Source organism: Leopardus geoffroyi, chromosome B3 (genome assembly GCF_018350155.1).
Source record: "Leopardus geoffroyi isolate Oge1 chromosome B3, O.geoffroyi_Oge1_pat1.0, whole genome shotgun sequence".
NCBI lineage: Eukaryota > Metazoa > Chordata > Mammalia > Carnivora > Felidae > Leopardus > Leopardus geoffroyi.
This window is the reverse complement of record NC_059337.1, coordinates 75132203-75152303: the sequence shown is the minus strand read 5'-3', so window position 1 is coordinate 75152303 and position 20101 is coordinate 75132203. Positions and strand designations below refer to the sequence as shown.

The following is a 20101-nucleotide window of genomic DNA, read 5'->3' as shown; positions in this document are numbered from 1 at the left end:
AAATATTAATCTTTTTTTGTCTTAATCCAAAATCATTTTATTTTCCATCCTGTGTTAGTAAATTGGCTTTGATGAGCTCTTTCTCCTTGGTGATCTTTCTCTATATTTTTTGCTCTTTATATTCTTAATTCCAATTTGTAAATAAGTGTTTATTTTCATATAGTAGCCCCAGCCACATAATGCATGTGATATATGGGTCTGGTACTCTCCTTGGCACCAAGAATACATGTGGGGAGGATACAGCCAAGGAGTTTAAGAAATTTCCGGGGCCCCTAAGTAGCTTAGTCGGTTGAGCGTTCGACTTCAGCTCAGGTCATGATCTCGTGGTTTGTGGGTTTAAGCCCTGCATCAAGCTCTGTGCTGACTGCTCAGAGCCTGGAGTCTGCTTCAGATTCTGTGTCTCCCTCTCTCTCTGCCCCTCCCCTGCTCATGCTCTGTCTCTCTCTCTCTCAAAAATAAATAAACATTTTAGAAAATTAAAAAAAAAAATTTCACAGCCTGATTGACTAAACAGACACTGAAACCAATAATTATATTGTGTTAATATAGGGAGAGAGACATGTTAAAGTGGTAGGGTAGCATGAAGTGGCACAACCTTCTGTTTAATCTTGATGAAGACTGATTTATCTACTCTGCTTGTTTGTGCTTTTGGTGTCACACCTAAGAAACCATTGCCTAATCTTAGATCATGATTTATGCCTGTGTTTTCTCTAAGAGTTTTATAGTTTGTTTTTTTGATTTAATTTTTATTTATTTTTGAGAGACAGAGCACAAGCAGGGGAAAGGCAGAGAGATGAGACACAGAATCCGAAACAGGCTCCAGGCTCTGAGCAGTCAGCACAAAGCCCGACGTGGGGCTCGAGCTCATGAACTGTGAGATCATGACCTGAGCCAAAGTTGGACACTTAACCAACTGAGCCTCCCCCTAAGAGTTTTATAGTTTAAGCTCTCATGTTTAGGTCTTTGACCCATTTTCAATTAAAATTGTATATGGTGTGAGGTAGGGTCCAACTTCATTCTTTCACATGGGATCTCTAGTTGTCCCAGTACCATTTGATGAAGACTCTTCTTTCCCCAGCGAATGATCTTGGGACTCTTGTAGCCACCTTTTTGATATATTGTCCTGACTTAACTTCAACTGTGTCAAATTCATCTTGGTTTTTCTGCTGCCTCTCAGGCTTTCTCTTCAGTGTCCTTTACAGGTACCTTTATGTTTACCTCATTCTAAATGTTAACATTCTTAGAAGTAGAATTTGCAAACCCCTTTCTTCTCTTTCTCTTTAGCATTGCTCCTGAGGTAGGCTTACCCATTCCCATTCTCTCTCTATGCTGATGACCTAAAATTTTTTTATATATTTGTTTAGTATTTTTATTTATTTTTGAGAGAGAGAGTGCGAGCTGGGGAGGGGCAGAGAGAAAGAGGATCCTAAGTGGGCTCTGTGCTGACAGAAGCAAGCCCGATGCAGGACTTCGACTCCCGAACCATGAGATCATGACCTGAGCCAAAGTCAGACACTCAACCCACTGAGCCACCCAGGTGCCCCGATGACATAAATGTTATCTCCATCCCAAACTTCTCTGTGGAGCTTCATACAAAAATATCTATTTGCCTTGTTGACTTCACCTGGATGTCTCACAGACAACTTAAGCATAACGTTCTCCAAAATGAAATACTTCTCATATGTGCTCACCTTCCAAAGAAATTTGTTCTTCTGACTGATTGTTCTGTCTTGTCAATTGCACCACTATATACCTATTTGCTCAAGTCAAAAAGCTTGGGATTTGCTCGATCTCCTTCCTTTTCCCTCATCTCCCATATTCAGATGTATCGGTATATATCTTAAATCTTTCCACTTCTCTCATCTCCACTGATAACATTCTAGTACAGGCCACCATTATCTCTTGAGTTACTGCAAGAGCTTCTTAACTGTTTGTGCTGTGTTCTCTCTTGCTTCTCTTCCCAAACTATAGCCAGAGTGAGAATTTCAAAAATGATCTCAGTCCAGGTGACCCTTGTTTTAAAATGCTGCAGTGGCTTCCAGTTGCACTTAACATCTATCTCATTTCCACAGTCTATAAGCCACTGTGTAGTCTGGTGCCTGCTTCTCTCTCTAGTCTCTTCTCAGTCCATCCTCCCCCTTCTATAGCCACACATTTGGTTCCTAGACACAGAAGGTTTTTCCCCTTTCAAGCCTTTGCACATGGACTTTGCCCCAGCTTGTCTCTTCACACCACAGCTTAAACATTACCTCCTTAGACTGATCTTCCCACTGATGCTCAGTTCCCCTCCCCTTGAGTTCACTAACATAGCATATTGTTTGCTAACCGCCTGGCGATTTTTAAATTGTATGTGTATGTACACATATATGTGTTACCTCTACACACACACACACCTTAAACCTATGTACATATTGTTTTAACCTATACATAACCTATACATAATCTGACTCTTGTTTCTTGACTGTAAGCTCTGTGCCTGGCCTGGGTGGGGACTGGGTGGGGGAAGAACATATCTCTTTTTCCTGTGACTGTGCCCACTGCAAAAAAAAAGAAAAGAAAAGAAAGTATCAAGAAAACATTTTAGTGAATAAACAGACCAGCAGACAAATTTGGAAAAGGTGGAGTGACCTCAGATGAGTATGAATTATAGTTGGTTAGAGAAGGAAAGGGCATCATAGGTTGAGTGACCAGAGACTACAAAGGCTCAGAGACAAGAACAGAGATGGTACGTTTGAGGATATTGATTATATTCCTTGAAGATTGGTGGGATTTTGTGCAAAAAGAGAATACTCTTATTTTCTTTTTGTTTCATGCTCAATTTATTAAATATTTCTCCTAAACAAAACTTGAAAAATCAAATTTTCTTAAACTTTTGAACATTGTTTACTAAACTTAGTTTTTTAAAATTCTCTTAAACAATTTAAATTGTAATCACAATTTAGTAGGACTGATTATGTTGAAATTTTTAGTTACTTTAAACAGATGAAACATATGCAAAAATAATAATTATAATACTTAAAAGAATATTATATTTCAACTTTTTACGAACTAACACACCATGGTTTTAGGTTTAATTTGTGTCTTCGTGTTATTACTTCTTCGTAGATCTCCAAATTTAATTTGAATTGCTTATTTTCACGTTTCCTGAGTCTGGAGAAACCAGATGTCAAACAACTGGTTTTTGGTGGCAGCACAGGCCTGGTTTCTTCTCCCAGTGTGATCCCAAACTTCAGGCCCTGAATATCTCACTGGGTCCCTTTTTATAACTGAATTTCATGTTTCCCATAAGGAGGTTTTACAAGAGTCCAGTGCCTGATGGGTGTTCTTCCAGAATGGTGTATGCTTTCCTTTCCTAGGCCAGCATTACCTAATTACCTAATCCTTCACCATGTCATTATTACACATTGATCTGGTATGTTAGCACTACAGGAAACATACTGATGCCTTATTAATGTCTTATCATAACTTGTCTTGTTATGTAGAGGTTTCTAACTCCTACCAGATGCAGTCTGGCCTGAACAGATAGCCACATTTCTAAAGAGGACACAGTCAGTACTTTAGAATGCACCGTGGTTACTCTTGCCTACTTAGCAGCTATACTTGGCCATTGATATTCATCAGTTTGTTCTGGAACAGTTTCTACTCCTTCTGAAACACTTTGGCTTACTCAGTTTCCTATATTTACCCATCACTACTCACACAGATAGGAACAAATCATACTTTTATACGTAAATACTTAAGCATTCTATGTACATCAATACTCAAACATGTTAATGCTCCTTAGTTATTAAAATCAATAACATAAATTAAGCATCCAGTTACAGTCAACCTTGTTTTGTATTTCAACTTCATTTTCATACATTTTATATGAACATTAACAAATTATGGCTTCCACAAAGTTGTATAAAATTATTATAATCATCATCTTCATTGTTACAAGTTCTATTACTGTTAATGTTGTAAATATTACAACTTGCCCTGTGGGACCTGCTTTAACCTGACTTCTTTTTCCTTCTAGCCCTAGCCCTGCCATCTTTGAAGGTATCCTTGTTGTCAGGCAATGCTTCAGGCCTATCTGAGTTTTCTTTGCCCTAAGTCATGAAATCCACTATTTTCCAAAGAACTTTGCTTTCTTCTAGAAGAATACAGTGTTAGACACCAAAATCCAAGTGCTAGATTTGCATTTGAGTACTAATGTTGCAATACACACACACACACACACACACACACATACACACACACACACACACACACACACACACACACACACGCACACGCTATTCCTAATGTTTGAATGTTTGGACAGAGCTAGACATGATATTGTTTATTAAGCTTTTTATTCACATTCGGTTTTTTTTTCCAAATTCATTTGTTATGTGTTCCACTTTACCTATGGTAGGAAATTGGTAAAACTTTAATGATTTTCTAAACTTTGTCGAGAAACCATGAGGCAGTGGATAGAGATTGGAGTCTGGGGTTGGGGGATGCCAAGTGAATAGCTTGAGACTGGATCAGGAGGGACCCTCTTGAGTTGACTGTGTTGAATTATGGGTAAGTCCACAAAGGATCACAACAAGGAAGGAGCATGATCAGGTTAGTAATAAGGAAAGAGGATGATGCATTAGAAACTGAGAGACCAGTGACCACAAAACCACCCAGCCTGCTACATAGTCCAGTAAGACCTGGTGAGGACTGGAAATAGAGTGGAGGGCTAAGCAAAGTGCCCTTGCTGAGATAAACACTCTGGGCTGCATGGACACACGTGTGGGATGTGACAGAGAGGTTGGAGTAACGGTGACTGAGCAAAGGATACAGGGTAGACAGAAAGGCCATTTACTAACACAGTGAATTCAGGAAGAGAAGGTCAGATGGAAGATGGGAAGGGAAAGAATGGGCTAATCCTAACGTCAAATTTGAGAAGCAGACAAGTATAGACAGTGTCTGACCCATATTTATACTACAATAAATGTGCTGAGTGAATCAGATATTACCGATAACAATGTGTATTGAGCTCGTACTGCATTACTAACACTATGCTAAGTATATATTTCATTTCATTTTCATGACAAACTCTAGGAAAAATAGGTACTTCTTCTCTCACCACTGTGCCAATGAGAAGTAGGCTCATAGAGATTAATTTACCTTTGGTCATATAGCTAGTATCTTCTGCCCTCATACCCCTAACCGGGAAAGGAATGGAACTGACAGGGAATAATCAAAGTGGTGGAGGGATTAAAAAATAGTTTGATACAGAAGCCCAGAGAAAGAGCAAATTTTAAAAAGGAGTAGTCAGGGGCGCCTGGGTGGCGCAGTCGGTTAAGCGTCCGACTTCAGCCAGGTCACGATCTCGCGGTCCGTGAGTTCGAGCCCCGCGTCGGGCTCTGGGCTGATGGCTCAGAGCCTGGAGCCTGTTTCCGATTCTGTGTCTCCCTCTCTCTCTGCCCCTCCCCCGTTCATGCTTTGTCTCTCTCTGTCCCAAAAATAAATAAACGTTGAAAAAAAAAAAATTAAAAAAAAAAAAAAAAAAAAGGAGTAGTCAGTGACCTTGTGGTCCGGTGGCCAAGTGGAGGAAACTTAAAATAGCCAATGGACTCAGGTTATTGAAGGAGCGATGTTAGTAGAGTGGTGTGGAAACCACTTCTCTGGAAGTCCACTGTCACCGGGAAGTATGAGGCCAACAGTAGAATGGATTCTTCCTTCAAGAATGTTCATGGTGAACAACAATAGCAAAAGGAAAACAAGTTGAAGTGGAAAGCTGAACACAAAGACTCTTTAGTGCCAAATAACTAAGGTTTCTCTCTTCGGTAATGGCTAAAGTTGCGTCTTCTGTGTGCTAGACACTGTTCTAAGTGTCCCACTTGTACATTACCTCGTTAATCCCTCCCTACAACCCGATTAGGTAGATACTAGACCAACCCCATGACAGATGAGGAAACAGACTGAAGCATAGAGAGGTAAGTTATTTGTTCAAGGTCACCCAGTAAGGAAGCAGCAGACTTCACATGTTCAACAGAATTAGTTTTAGCCAGTAGCATGGTAGGAGGTTTTCAAATTGTATATATCAGTTATTAAAGTAAAAGACACTAGCTTCCAACTGTAATGAAAGCTGACAGCTGCAGATCAAAGCTGGTTTATTGACATACGGAGCAAAGACAGAATGGACAAAACCCATTTTACCAAATTAGAGCCACTTGAGGTTTTTAACCTCAAAACAAGGATTCCCTCTTTGAAGTTACATTTTGGCCACTTTTCTGTGATCCTGATATTCACTGAACAAAACAGATCCAAAAGAAGTCCTTAAAATCATTCTTCTGATGCCCTATAACTCTTCTAAGAACACGTTCATAAGGACCAAGTTTAAATGAATAGTTAAAGGATTAGTGAATTTCTCTACATATCTTGAGTTTAAGTGTTTCAAGGGGCATGAATAAAACCCTAAATGTTTGACCCTTGCCATTGGGAATCTTGAATCTTGAAATAATGAGTTGGGAGGAGAGTGTGAGCTCATAGCCATCTGTAGGACAGGGAGGGGGGCATTCGGCTTTCTCCTGAGTCCTTAGCTATGGGGTATGACTGTGACTTGGGAACAGGCCACGGTTCCATGAAATGACCTTTACGTTTCCAACAGAAGAGATTTGCCTCATAGAATGGTTCAAGGAATGGCATTCCTTTAGTAATGCCAGGAATAGATAACTCCAAGGTCTCCTTCAGGTAGGCTTTTGAGTTTATGGTTTTACAGCGTTTTCCTGAACACTGAGTCCATTCTTCTTTGTCATCCAGCTGCAGGCAACAAACAAGTTTCATGGTCCCTGAAATTAGCCACCAACTTGAGACAAAAGATAATTCTGGAACTGCCATTCAGCATGCTATATCTGTTCTGCTGTCTCTGTAAAGCACGCCTTCTTAATGTAATTACATGACTTGTCCGTCTATTACTAAATTAATGAAGACAGCCTGGATTTATTTTTCCTCCTTTAACTTAGGAGTCAATATAGTTTATTGTAGTATTTCCCAAAGTGGATTCTGCAGAAATCCACCATACTAAAATAATCTATGCAAAAGGACCCTGTGAGTAAGTATGTTTCAGAAGTTCTGCTGGCAGATCTCCTGCTCACATTCCTACCTCCTCCTGATTCACAATTTACATTAGCATATTAAAGGTTTTCCAACGTTATGCAATAAAGGAACCAGCTAGATCTGCACTTTGTGAAGTCATTTTACCCTAGAATGGAGCTTTATGAGTAGCCCTCTTTTAAACTACAGAACCACTTTGGGAAATGCTGACATAGTCACCAAGAGTTTTGGGATCAACTCCCAGCTTCTGTGTATTTGACTTTTTTAGCTTCCCTATCTAAGCGGGATCGTGCAGTTTTGTGGGGTTTTTTTCCCTTTCTATCTTGCTTCCTCAGGCAGGGAGATGGGGGAAACAGATACTGGTCCCAGGGTACAAAAGTGAAGTTATGCAAGATGAATAAGTCTAGAGATCTAATGCACAGCATGATGACTATAGTTAATAATACTGTATTGAATACTGGAAATTTGCTAAAAGGAGATCACAGGTTCTCCCACCAAGAAAAAAAAAAAATCTGAGGAGATGGATATGTTAATCAGCTTAATTGCTATAATCATTTCACTGTGCATATCAGATCATCTTGTACACTTTGAATATACTATTCTTATTTACAAATATTTTATTAAATAAAAGAGTTTTGGGGTCAAGATCTGGGTGATCTTGGGTAAGCTACTCTACCTCCCTGAGCACTCATTTCCTCATCTGCAAAATAGGTAAGAAAATATTCCTTTGAGGACTTTGACAACTTACCACAGCCCTTGTACATAGGGACATTCAATGAATGGTAGCTGTTTCTGTAAGTGTAGGGCTGATGTATACTCTTTGCCCAGCACGGGTTAACGACTCTTCCTTTTAGAAAGGTTTTACATAAAGTAGCCTGGATTTGTAACAGAATTTATCTGATTAGTCATTACCACAAAAGTGCAAGTGAAATTTAACCTTTTGGAAGATCTCCATCTAAAAAAGGGATCCTAGAGGTGGCCCAACATTGAAATGCAGCAGGGTGATTAGTATTGATTAGTCAGTGTAATGTAGAAAGAGCTTCCTAATTTACCCAAGCTCACAGATAATCAATGGAGACTGTGAATGAAGAACCAGCTTGTTTCACCGGGTAGGCCCGTGCATTTAATTACTCTGTTTGTAGAAGTTATTATCATCATTCTCATTTAAATTATATTCATTTCTAAAATGTTTAGGGCAAGTCACAGCCCTAAACAGAACCACCAGAAGTATCACAGTTACCATGCGACGTCAATTACTGCCCGTGGGGGTAGAGGTGCGCCCTCTTCCCAGGAAGCAGGATAGTGTATAAATGGTTCAGAGTGGCTTTAAGAGTGGAGAAGGGACCGTGGAGAAGGGACCCTGCAGTCGGAGGACCAAGTTTCCATGTGACTTTTCTTTTCCTTTGCTAATACGTCCTCTCATGGTAAAGACCCTGAGCAGCGAAGATTGGAAGTAGAAAAAGGAAAGGAAAGAGCATCTTGGGTGAATCCCACAGATTTGTAGCCAGGAAAGTTCATTTGGATGTCACTAATACTGGACCAGACTTAGGTGTGCCTTATGTCTACCCGTGAAAATCATTTTGCTAAAAAATAGTAATACCATAGACAAGTATAGAATAGGGACTATTTAAGCTACTCCATGAATAAATTATTACCGAACACTTTCAGCAGACACCGTGAGAGTTACTAGTGTTCCTGGCCAACTAACAAATTCAATATAATAGATCTCCCTGCCTATTTTTGTGAGTTTATTGTACTAGAACCCAAATCCATTTTGTTTTTCTTTTCTATAATTAGTTTTCCTTTAAGTTAGTTTGGATACATGGGGCTTTAAAAAATTTTTTTTTTCAACGTTTATTTATTTTTGGGACAGAGAGAGACAGAGCATGAACGGGGGAGGGGCAGAGAGAGAGGGAGACACAGAATCAGAAACAGGCTCCAGGCTCTGAGCCATCAGCCCAGAGCCCGACGCGGGGCTCGAACTCACGGACTGCGAGATCGTGACCTGGCTGAAGTCGGACGCTTAACCGACTGCACCACCCAGGCGCCCCTACATGGGGCTTTATTGTACAGTGCTTGCTAAGTGGTTAAATTGACTGTAGAGTAGAAGCAGTCCAAGCAAAATTATTAACAGATTTCATTTCTAAAACAGTTGCTCTGAGGTGATCACATTAATCAGCACTGAGTGTAGATTGGCATATATTTATTGATCATTTATTTTTAGATGATTTTCCTGCTTCTTTCCAGGGTGAGTATTTTGCATTTCAAATATACATATCTACCTATCTATATCTTTGTAGATATAGATAGACAAATATAGGTGGATATAGATATTTGATATAGGAGAATGCTGATGAAAATTCTTGAGGTTGCCTCTCTACTAGCTCTTGAATTAGGAATTTTGATTACCAAGATACAACCTGAAGCCTAGGACAATATAAACAAATTATGTTGATATTTGTTGGTGTGCATATCAATTGTGTTGATATGCTGTTGGTGTGTTTTGTGTGCTTTTAAAAATCTTCCTTCTGCCTCTTTCTCTTCTATTGTTGCTTTTCAATACCCCTTATTTTTTCCCTCATTTTTCTATACATTTAAGTTTCTTTTCATTGGGATTTCAAACAGACTAATGCAGAGTTACTGCTATATTTCAAGTTATAGCTTTAGTTCAGTAAAGTCTGCTCAATCATTTAACATAAAAGATGCCAGCATTAAAAAAAAAGATGTCAGCATGAATACATATATTTATATATATAATATATATTAATATAAATATATATTATATTTTTATAATATTTTTAATATATTTTATATTTTTTTTTTGTACTGAGTGAAATGGATATAAATGCAACATCAATGAAATAAGACTGGTCTCTACTCTCCAGAGACTGTAATTCAAAAGGCAGGTGACTTTATTTGCTGTGGTTGACAGCCTCTTCTCAGACTGCTTGAATAAATTTGGGTATTAATATGCTTCCTGCCTCTTTAGAGAGAATTACTGTTCTATCTGCCTTGGGAGACTGTTTTATTTCCAGACTGAACTCAATACAGTATTATGGGCCCGAGCTTTGAGTAGAGCATGCCTTGACTCAGTGAGTTTGTGCTCAGCTCCCTCTCTGAGCAACACGCTGAGCTATGACAGCAGGTATACAGGGCTATCTGAGAAGTGTCTTCTGTGAGCTTCAAGACACATAGCCCCAAAATAGGAGAGAAGAGAGGGAGACAGGCAGTGGAATTGAGTGGGATCTTACCATCTTCGAATTCCTAGAGAACAGATGTGGTCTCGGGGAGGTGGAGAAACAAACACCCACTGAGAATCTACAGGCACTTTGCACACATCTTTGTCTTCATTTCCACAACAGCCACACAAGGTAGATGGCATGACCCTCATTTTACAGATGGAGAAATTGAAGATCAGAGAAATTAAATCACTCCCTCAAAGTCATTCTGCCAATTGCATCAGTATAATAGTGCCTGACATACAATACACTCAAATGAATAGCGTTGAAAGTTGAGGGGCGCCTGGGTGACTCAGTTAAGCGTCTGACTCTTGATTTTGGCTCAGGTCATGATCTCAGGGTCATAAGATCAAGCCCTACCTCAGTCTCGGTGCTGAGTGTGGAGCGTGCTAAAGATTCTCTTTCTCTCTCTGCCCCTCCCCCACTCGTGCACATGCACACACACTCTCTCTCTCACTTTCTAAAAAAAAAAAGAAAAGTTGAATGAGCCTTTCAGGGAAGCAATTTTCATCCTGCATCAAGAGCCTCAAAAATGTGTATGTTCTTTGAATCAGCACTTTCATTTCTAGGAATTGTCAGAGATGTGAGCAAAGATTGTGTGTGTGTGTGTGTGTGTGTGTGTGTGTGTGTGTGTGTGTGTGTAAATGCAACAAGGTAAGTGCAACCTCATTTTATTTTTTTTTTTAATTTTTTTTTCATCGTTTATTTATTTTTGGGACAGAGAGAGACAGAGCATGAACGGGGGAGGGGCAGAGAGAGAGGGAGACACAGAATCGGAAACAGGCTCCAGGCTCTGAGCCATCAGCCCAGAGCCCGACGCGGGGCTCGAACTCACGGACCGCGAGATCGTGACCTGGCTGAAGTCGGACGCTTAACCGACTGCGCCACCCAGGCGCCCCAATGCAACCTCATTTTAAAAAGCAAAACTTTTGGAAACACACCCAATATCTAAAAGGGAAAGAGCCAAATAAATTACAGCAGTGTTATGCAGCCATTATAAATAGTATTTTCAAAGAATTCTTTATGATATGGGGCAGTGCCCACAATAGGACAGAGAACGAAATATCTGTAGTGTGGTCTCAGCCACGTCTTAGAGAAAAGCATATACAGAAAAATCACCAGAATAAAATGTACCATCAGCGTAAATTGTGGTTATCTCCAAGCAATTGAATATTACATGATTTCATTGCCTTTTTATAGTGATGTGTGTTCTAAATTTTCTACAGTAAGTTATTCTAACTTGTAATAATAATAGGATATTTTGTTTACTATTGCAATTTTAAGGAATGCATAAGAAACTACTGCACTGCAGTCCTCCTTCCACAGTTAATGCAGACTCTGTGTCATTAATCTTGTACAAGAAACTTCCCATGGAGAGCCCACATAACACAATGAGTAAGAGAACTGACTCTGGAAGTGGGCTCCCTGGGTTCAAACCTTAGCTGTGCTGTTCCATTACTGGGTGAACATTGGCACGCCGCTAACCCTCTCTCTTTACATTAGTGCTTCCACTGATAGAAATGGGATCGTATAATGCCCATCACATAAGATGGTTGTAAGAAGCATTTAGTAAATGCCCAGAACATAGTGAGTGTTCAGGAAACAGTTATTTTTACATTGGATTTATTTATTAAGCTATTTAACTTCTGTTTTTTTATACCTTACTGTCGTTTATTTTCAGGGTAGTAACAACAGATTTTTTTTTTTATCAACCACCCCCCCCCCTTTCCTTTTACTATAGCAAATGCATTACCCTTTTTACATTTTGTGTTTCATTTAACTCATTGTATTCCTGGCACAATTGCTAGGTGAGATAGTTAACTCCATTAGACACAGACTAATCTCTTAGTCCCTTGGCAAGTTTAGAATTTCAGGACGTAGTTAGATCATGTGACAGTATCAGTTATGTACCCAACCCTCTGCTAAGCCATGAAGAAATCCTAAGAAGGATGATATATCCTTCTTTCAGTCGCCCAGTGTTTATTGAACATCTGCTGTGTGCCATGGACCAGGAATACAGAAATGAAAAAAGCAGGGTCCCTGCCCTCAAAGAGTTCACCCTAGATAGCCAAGAATTACATGCATGAAATAAATGCACCATTTGAAACAAACACAAGAAAATGTGTGTTGGGAGCAGCCAGGGTATAGGGTCAGTTAGACATAACAAGGTTCCCTTAGAGAGGACCTGAATTGTACTGAAGTAGCCACTTTTTTAGGAAGACCAAGATAAGTAGGGTTACAGGCAGAGGCAGTAATATGAAGGCTTATAAGTTAAAAAAAAAAAAAATCATGACACATCTATGTACATTTAGGCAATTTGGCAAGGTGTAAGAGATGAGGTGAGAGAAAGGCAAGGCAGAAGTCTCAATTTTATCTTTAGTGGGGAGATGGTAACAGATTTGCCTTTCTAAAAGTTGTCTATGAAGGTGTGGAAGATGAACCATCTTGTCTAGCTGTGGGGACAGCTAGACAAGAGGCTATCACTCTAACTCTGAAAGCAGAAGGGACTAGGTCAACACAGAAACAATGGAAATGGTAAAGAGAATAGAAAGCACAGAGCCGTGTAGAAGGGGACCTTTAGTTGCGTGGGGTAAAAGTGAGGGAGGATATAGACTGGACTCCCAGATTTCTGAGTTAAGGAGCTGGGCAGATAGTGGGGTTGTGCACTGAGCAGGGAACCCCAAAGGAAAAGCAGGTGTGAGGGGAAAGACAGTGGGGTCAGGCTTAGGCACACTGAATTCCAGATGACTTTGGGTCACTCACCTGGAACTGTCAAGTAAGAAAACATATGGGTCTGGGGCTTAGCACAACCTCATGAAAGATAGAATTTGGTCACTGAAGCCGTGAATTGGGTAAAATTGACCTAGAGAGAATGTAGAGTGTAGAAGTAGAGAGTGAAGAGGGCCAATGACAGAACCCCGGAATTGCAGCTTTAGCAAGATCTCAGAAGAAAGGAAGTAGGAGACCAAATGAAGAGGAGAAACATTCAAGATTTGAGGAATAGCCAACATAACAAAATGGTGCCCTTGGGGAATTGATAGCCTGGCTGGTAAATCACTGCATCTGTAGGTAAAGAAAGGAGTTGGGAAAGTTGCCCATGACTGCCCTTGATTAAGTGCCTAAGAAGATATAGACAGTTCTTACGGAAGTAAGAGAAAAGAGGGTATGGAGTTGACATAAAACTTGATAAAGGTGATGAGACTTCATTGAGCCTGAAATGTGGTTAGAATTGAAACCAGGAGAGAGAGGTAATTTCAACCAAGAGGCCCTAAGATTTGCTCAAATCCATCCTCATGTCTGAAAAACAACTGGAGGTGGATTTTCTATTGATCATGGTCAATCAGTGTCATCTTTGAATAGTGAAGACAGTGTTTGGTTCTTTTTTAGTAATAATGCCTGTTGGTTAAACAGTATCATATAAAATTGGATGCAGTGTTACCTGACATCTTGTGCAAAATTAAGGAAGTCATGACAGGAAAACAATATGGCTTATGCATAGCAGATTCACTCCAGAAACACAAATGTGTCTAACTTTGTAGACATCATGAGAGTCCAATTCAATGGGAAAAGACAAGTCCTGGTTATATACCTTCTTAATTTTATGGTAGCTAATTCTAAAATCTCTTTGGCTTGATGTAGCTGTTCCTGGCTGTAAACTTGCAGATTCCCTGCCCCGTATTTTCTGTAGCCCCTGGTGGCTAAGCTGTGGGTTTGTGAGAAGAAGCAAGAAAGGAAGGCAACTTAAGTGCCCCCACCACTATGCACCTTCCAGGCCCTTCCATCTTCCCATTCCAGCCCATTGACCTCTTTCTCTTGAGACCACTTGACTTACAATGCAGCACAGGTGAATAGCTCTTCATTAACCAAGAGGAATACCTTGAGGACAGAAACAGTCAGGCATTACCTTGGGAAATAACCTGTCAGCATCTGTCTGTGCTAATCTGCTCACAATTCTGTCTTTTGTATTGTTCCCCACAGTCTACACCATATCTGCAAAGAGGATGGTACAGAATAAGGAAAAGTCATTGGAAAATCAGGTTCCAGTGCTGGCCATGCTGCTTCCCTAGCAGTATGATTTTGTGCAGGCCACATAACCTCAACCAGTCTCAGTCTTCTCAATGGAATTTGTGTGATACTCAAATGAGATATTTGTGAAGGTGCCTTATGACTGCAAAATGCCATTCACATGTTAGGCAGTGGACTAAGAGTCTATCATCATAGTCATGCGGTATGGAAGGAGAGGGGGACCAAGATTTCTTCTCCTAAATCTGTTCTGAAGACCTAGGCTTTCCATCCAATCATTGCATTCAACAAGATTCCTCCAGAGCCCCATCTCCAGTAGTCCCTATTAATCTGTTAATTTATCTTGGCTCATGGAGTGCTTGATGCAACTGAGTAATACTAAGTTAACCCCATTCTTCTCCCCTTAGCACACAGCAGAAGCCCTTAAAATCTACTCCTAAAGAAGAAAAATGGGAAACAATTTACAAAATGCTTCCTATGGGCCAGGCACTTTCTTTGCCTGAGAGTCTGTTCCACAAACCACAGACTTTTCCCACAGAGGAGAAATTAGGAAGACTTTACAGCTGAGACCAGTGGAAATGACATTTCTATTAAAAGCTGTCTGTGGCTAGATGTATCCATCCCAAGTACAAAGTTAAATGATGTAATAAACTTATTCAAAGACATAAAGCCATTACATAAAATGCCATTAAATATCTTCCACTCAGTGTTAACAAAATACAGCTATAAATCTCCTTGGGTTGTAATTCTGCAAGTCACTGGTTCTCAGTGGGTTATACACCTGCCAGTTCTTCACTGTTAAATTCTGTTTTCAGTCCTGGCAAATGGGATGGCAGGGATGTATAATCCTTTGAGATGTGACGGTTTTCAATTTTTTCATGAATCGGGAAGTGCCCAGTTACTTCTAAGGCTGGTTACTGTCACTGTTCTCTACCTCCTGGCTAAGTGCAGTGTTGAGGACCCATAGCTCCCATAATCCACATTTTGCCCTTTCACCTGACCAACAGTGGCCCAGCCAACCAGGTTTTGACTCAGGATTCAAGGTTGGGAGCTGGCCTATCTCTGAACTTTGGGACTGTTTGACAGCTTCTCACATGAAACCATGCATCTAGGGATAATGGGGTAAAATGGAAGAGAGGAGTTGAAAAGAAGAGAGAGCATTCTGTCTGGAAAAGTTCTGTGCCCCTTTCCTGTGGGTTTTCACCTAAACCCCAAGCCAAGAGGAAATGCACAAAAGATCCAGATAAGCCTCATCAAATTTGCCTAATTCTATGAATTTGTCAGAATTTCCTTTTGTGGGGCACCTGAGTGGCTCAGTCGGTTGAGTGTGTGACTTCGGCTCAGGTCATGATCTCACGGTTCGTGAGTTTGAGCCCCGCGTCGGGCTCTGTGCTGACCGCTCAGAGCCTGGAGCCTGCTTCAGATTCTGTGTCTCCCTCTCTCTCTCTGCTCCTCCCCTGCTCACACTCTGTCTCTCTCTCAAAAATAAATAAAGATTAAAAAAAAATTTTTAATAAAAAAAATAAAAAGAATTTCCTTTTGCAAGGCAAGTCCTAAATCCAGATGGACCCCGTCCTTTGGATCCTCACCAAACAAAATGGTGGTAGAGTGGCAGTGAGGGCTGTGTCAGTGAAGGGGATATGAGAGAAGCTGTCAGCATTTGCCCAAGCCCTGCAGGCTGTGGGTTTTCTTCCTACACATGAGCAGTCAGACCAGATCAGAAGAAATGTTGACTCATTCCTAGACACTCGAGGCTTCTCTGTAGGGGCCCTCCTTGCTCTTACAGGTGCTAACCCCTCGCAGGGCTCTGTTGCTGTAGGTCAGCCAAGGTAGCCTCTGATGCTCTTGCTGTGCTTCTTCAGGAAACAGCATCCTCCATTCGGCAGCCGATAGCGTGACCAGCGCCGTACAGAAAGCGAGCCAGGCCTTGAACGAGCGTGGGGAGCGGTTAGGCCGAGCAGAGGAGAAGACGGAAGACATGAAGAACAGCGCCCAGCAGTTTGCGGAAACTGCACACAAGGTGGGTCCCGCCGAGGGGCAGAGGTCTCCACTCCGGGTGGTCAGGGAGCTTGGGCTCCAAGAAACTCATGTCAGTGCATTTCCCACGGTGGAAGATACAAAATCCAGCCGTTTTTTATTTGGCCTCGTTATGCAACCTGCTGTTTTAGTAAGTACCAGAATCATGAAAGGTTTCTTGTACCTGTTTCTTTGTGTATCTCTTTTCTGATGCCTTTATCTCTGTCTCTGACCTTAGATCTGGATCTTTGGAAAATGTGGACCATTTTAGTTCCTTCCCAGAATTTTAGGGCTCAAGTTTCAGGGAACAGGATGGGGGGTAGGGGAGGTCAGATCTAAGAATATCCATCCTCCCTTGGCCAGTGCTGGAAAAAGGACTTTGGGCTGCTCATGCTTACTTTTCCTTGCCGTCCTTTTCCGGTCACGGCCATGAGCCTAGCATCCTGTGTTCTTATCTCTTCACTGTATGAAAAGCAAGCTTTAGTCCCAGGACACCGTGCACCTCAGGGCTGTTGGCCCCTCTGTAAGAGGACTTGCATCTCTCAGGCTGACCTGACTCACGCAGAGCTGCCCGCAGGGTTCCTACCTGCCCTGGATCCAGGGCATGGCAGTTCCCACGTGACCACAGACACACACATGCACATTCACACGCTCCCTAAGAACGTGCCTTTCATAAGGGGAAAGGGGAGTTTTTATTGGCATCCCGCTCTCTGAGGCAGTTGAAAACCAAAGGAAAGAGCTGCTGTGTTGGTCAGGTGATAAAGAGGATTTATTGCTGATCTTGTGCTTTAGGTCAAAGGGTAGTTGTCTGGCTAGGGATTGGAATTCAGGTTTCCAGAAACCACCTCTGCTGATAACTGTTGGCATCTCCGACTCATGGTCCAGCCTTTCAGATCTGCTTTTTAGGTGACCTTTGGGGAAAAAATTAATTTGCTTCAACAGAAAACCCCATTTCTGTGGAAGAAACAAGAACAGACAACCTGAAAAGTAGTGAGATAAGTGTCCCCAGCTGAGGCTAGCTGGCCTCTCCCAGGGGCTCATGCCCAGGCCTGACTGCAAATCCGAATCCCAGCGGATGCTTCCTGCCTTCCCTTCCTGCTTCCCCCTCGCACAGACCTGTCTTCTGTGTCATCAGTTTCTCTTTTGTGACAGGGTCTTACTGCACGCCCATCTCGGGGGCCCATTTGGGGTTCCCTGGAGGAGAATTGGCCAGATTTGGCCGAAAATGCAGGCAGGCCTGCTGGAGGTCAGACCCTTGCTTGTCACTTGTCACAGAGGGAGCTCGGATTTAAGGTCCCTTCTCCCGCCTTCGTGATACAGAAATAATAATGAGATGGAAATGCTAGAATTCCCGCCCCAGTTTCACTTCTGTAACAACAGCAAATCTTGTGGTTTACGTGGGGGATGGGCAGCGGAAGTCTGGAGAAACATTCAAAGTGTTGATTTGGGGAAGAGAAAGCTAAAGGGAATAGTTTTTTAATTGTCTTCAGTCTGGGAAGAATGTTAGTGCAGGCAGGTCTCTCTTGTCCCTTACCACACAGAAGGGAGCATTCTGCGCACTGATAACATTCTGCTCAAACCAGAGTGTAGGTTCGTGATTAGGTCATGAAGCAGGTTACCAAGGAAGTCTGTGAAATCACTCTTCCTAAGGCAGAGTAGACAATACCCAGAGGTCATCCGTGTGGGCGTCCCCCTCGGAGGAGGTTGTACAAACACAGGGTTGGATAACCTGACCAGAGGGCCACGATTCTTGGCCCTGGTCGCCCTGTTTCCTTGATGTTGTGGCCGAGATTGCTAGGTGGTTGGGAAGGCAGTACAGTGTGGTTAACATCTTGTGTTTGATTTACCCTCCCAGTGACCTTGGGCAAGTGCCTAATTTCTCTAAGCACCCGTTCCCTCATCAATATAATAAGGCTAATTAATAACAGTGTCTGTGTCCTAGGGCCTTGAGACAATTGAATGAATTCCAACCTATAAATCTATTATCACAATACCTGGCACATATAAATCTAAATTAATATTGGTTATAATAATTTCCATAAAAATGGTTGTGTTGAACTTGCCCTACTGGGTCACCTAGTGACCACTGTACGGGGATAGAGAAATGTGATTGAGGACCTTAACAGAGGGATTGGGGAGGGATTGGAGAGAAGGTTTTCTGAGCCCCGAAGTGGGGGAGGCAGGGCTCCTGCTAAATGCTAACACCTTCTAAACACAGAACAACCCTTGAAACAGGGCTTGTCAGAACAGAAACTGATTAGTCCACCAAAGGCAAAAGGGCCTCTGGCCTTGACCACTGGGAGGATCAGTGCCAGCCAGTGGCCTGTTTTCAGTAGAGATGGAAGAGGCAGGGTCCAGCGTGCCCTTGTTTTGGTTTCCCCGCCTGTGGGTGTTCTGAGGGGGGAGGTGAAGAGGTTGTTGGTATCTATTAGTGTGTTTGAGGGAGTGTGAGCGAGACACTGTCCTGGCCAGACATGGTTTTCTAAATCTGGGATGTGTGCTTATGAATCACCAGCATTGGCAGTATTCCCATTGAGGAGATTGACCTCTTTAGATAAGGTGTGGCTGTTTTCCCAGGGACTAGGACTCCTGATTTAAACCCTCTGGTATAGCCTGACCATGAAGATGTCATTTCACTGGCCAAGCCCCCACCAGACCTGCCCAAGAACCCAAGCCCTTCTGCCCCAGACAGACAAACAGCTGTGTTGATTCATAAAGAGTGGGCTGCATTTTACAAGTGGAGACACGGTGCGCATGTTAGCACCCTGAGCAGACAACAGTGCCATGCACCCTGGTTGAATAAGGGCACGTAACCCCCAGCCGGAGAGTATGGCACCCTTCTCTAGATTGCAGCAAAAAGGACCTTTCTGACTTTTCCCAGGACTCCTGCAATGACCAGGTACATTAACGAGCAGATCACCTTTGCACAACCCCACCTCCGAGATAACGTGGGTGCTTGTCTCCAGTAGAACAGATGGGAAATGCTCCTGCACCCCCTTTCCCCCAGCTCTGTTGAGCCTGCCTGGAGGAAGCGTGGTTCCTTCCTGTGAGCTCTGGACTTGGCACGGTCTCAACCACAGAGCAGGCCTGCTCACTTTCCCCTGCCCCAAAATGCACAACATTGCAGTGCGTGCCATGCTGTGACACCCGCCACAGGCAGCGAGTCAGCAGGCAAGAGCAGCACCCGCACCTAGGCATCCTTAGATGACACGTCTACAGAAAGGAACAGTGATCCGCCCTGTTTTGTACAAGCTCGTGTTGGGGGTGGGGGAGGGAACAAGCGGTAAGAGGTACTTCTCTCACTGGCAGGGACTGGCTGCCTCTATCCCTGCTACAGTCACCTGGTCCCTTTGGGCCCCTGAACCAGAAGCAACCTCAGGAGGCCTCTTAAAATCCCCTCCAACCAAGTGCAAATAATTTATTTTTATTATTTAGATGGAGTAATCGACACAGCTGTGAAAGAGAAAGATTTCTGTGGGATATTAAGAAAACAAAATACACCAAAAGGAAATTGTAAGCTCATCTTCTGTAGGAACTCTACTATCTAAACTGACCCATAAGCATTTGAGTTGGAGATGATATTTCTAAACATAAGGAGACTGAGGTATAGAGCAGCTGTGGCTTTAGGGCTCAGGGTCACTCAGCAGACTTGTATCAGAGAAGCAACAGCACCCTGCCTTCCATGTTCCAAAACTTCTAACTCCCAGAGAATTTTAAAAAACAATGAAAAAAAAAAAAAAAACACGGAA

General features: G+C 42.2%; 1 protein-coding gene across 3 annotated transcripts in view; it reads left to right on the top strand.

Annotated features, from left to right (window-relative positions):
• Positions 1 to 20101, top strand: part of STXBP6 (syntaxin binding protein 6) — a 254021-nt gene that overhangs the window by 228782 nt on the left and 5138 nt on the right. For all 3 annotated transcript variants that reach the window (XM_045450578.1, XM_045450580.1, XM_045450579.1), the window contains exon 5: positions 16199 to 16356. In XM_045450578.1, coding sequence (XP_045306534.1) covers positions 16199 to 16356 — 158 coding nt within the window. The remainder of the gene's footprint in view (positions 1 to 16198; positions 16357 to 20101) is intronic.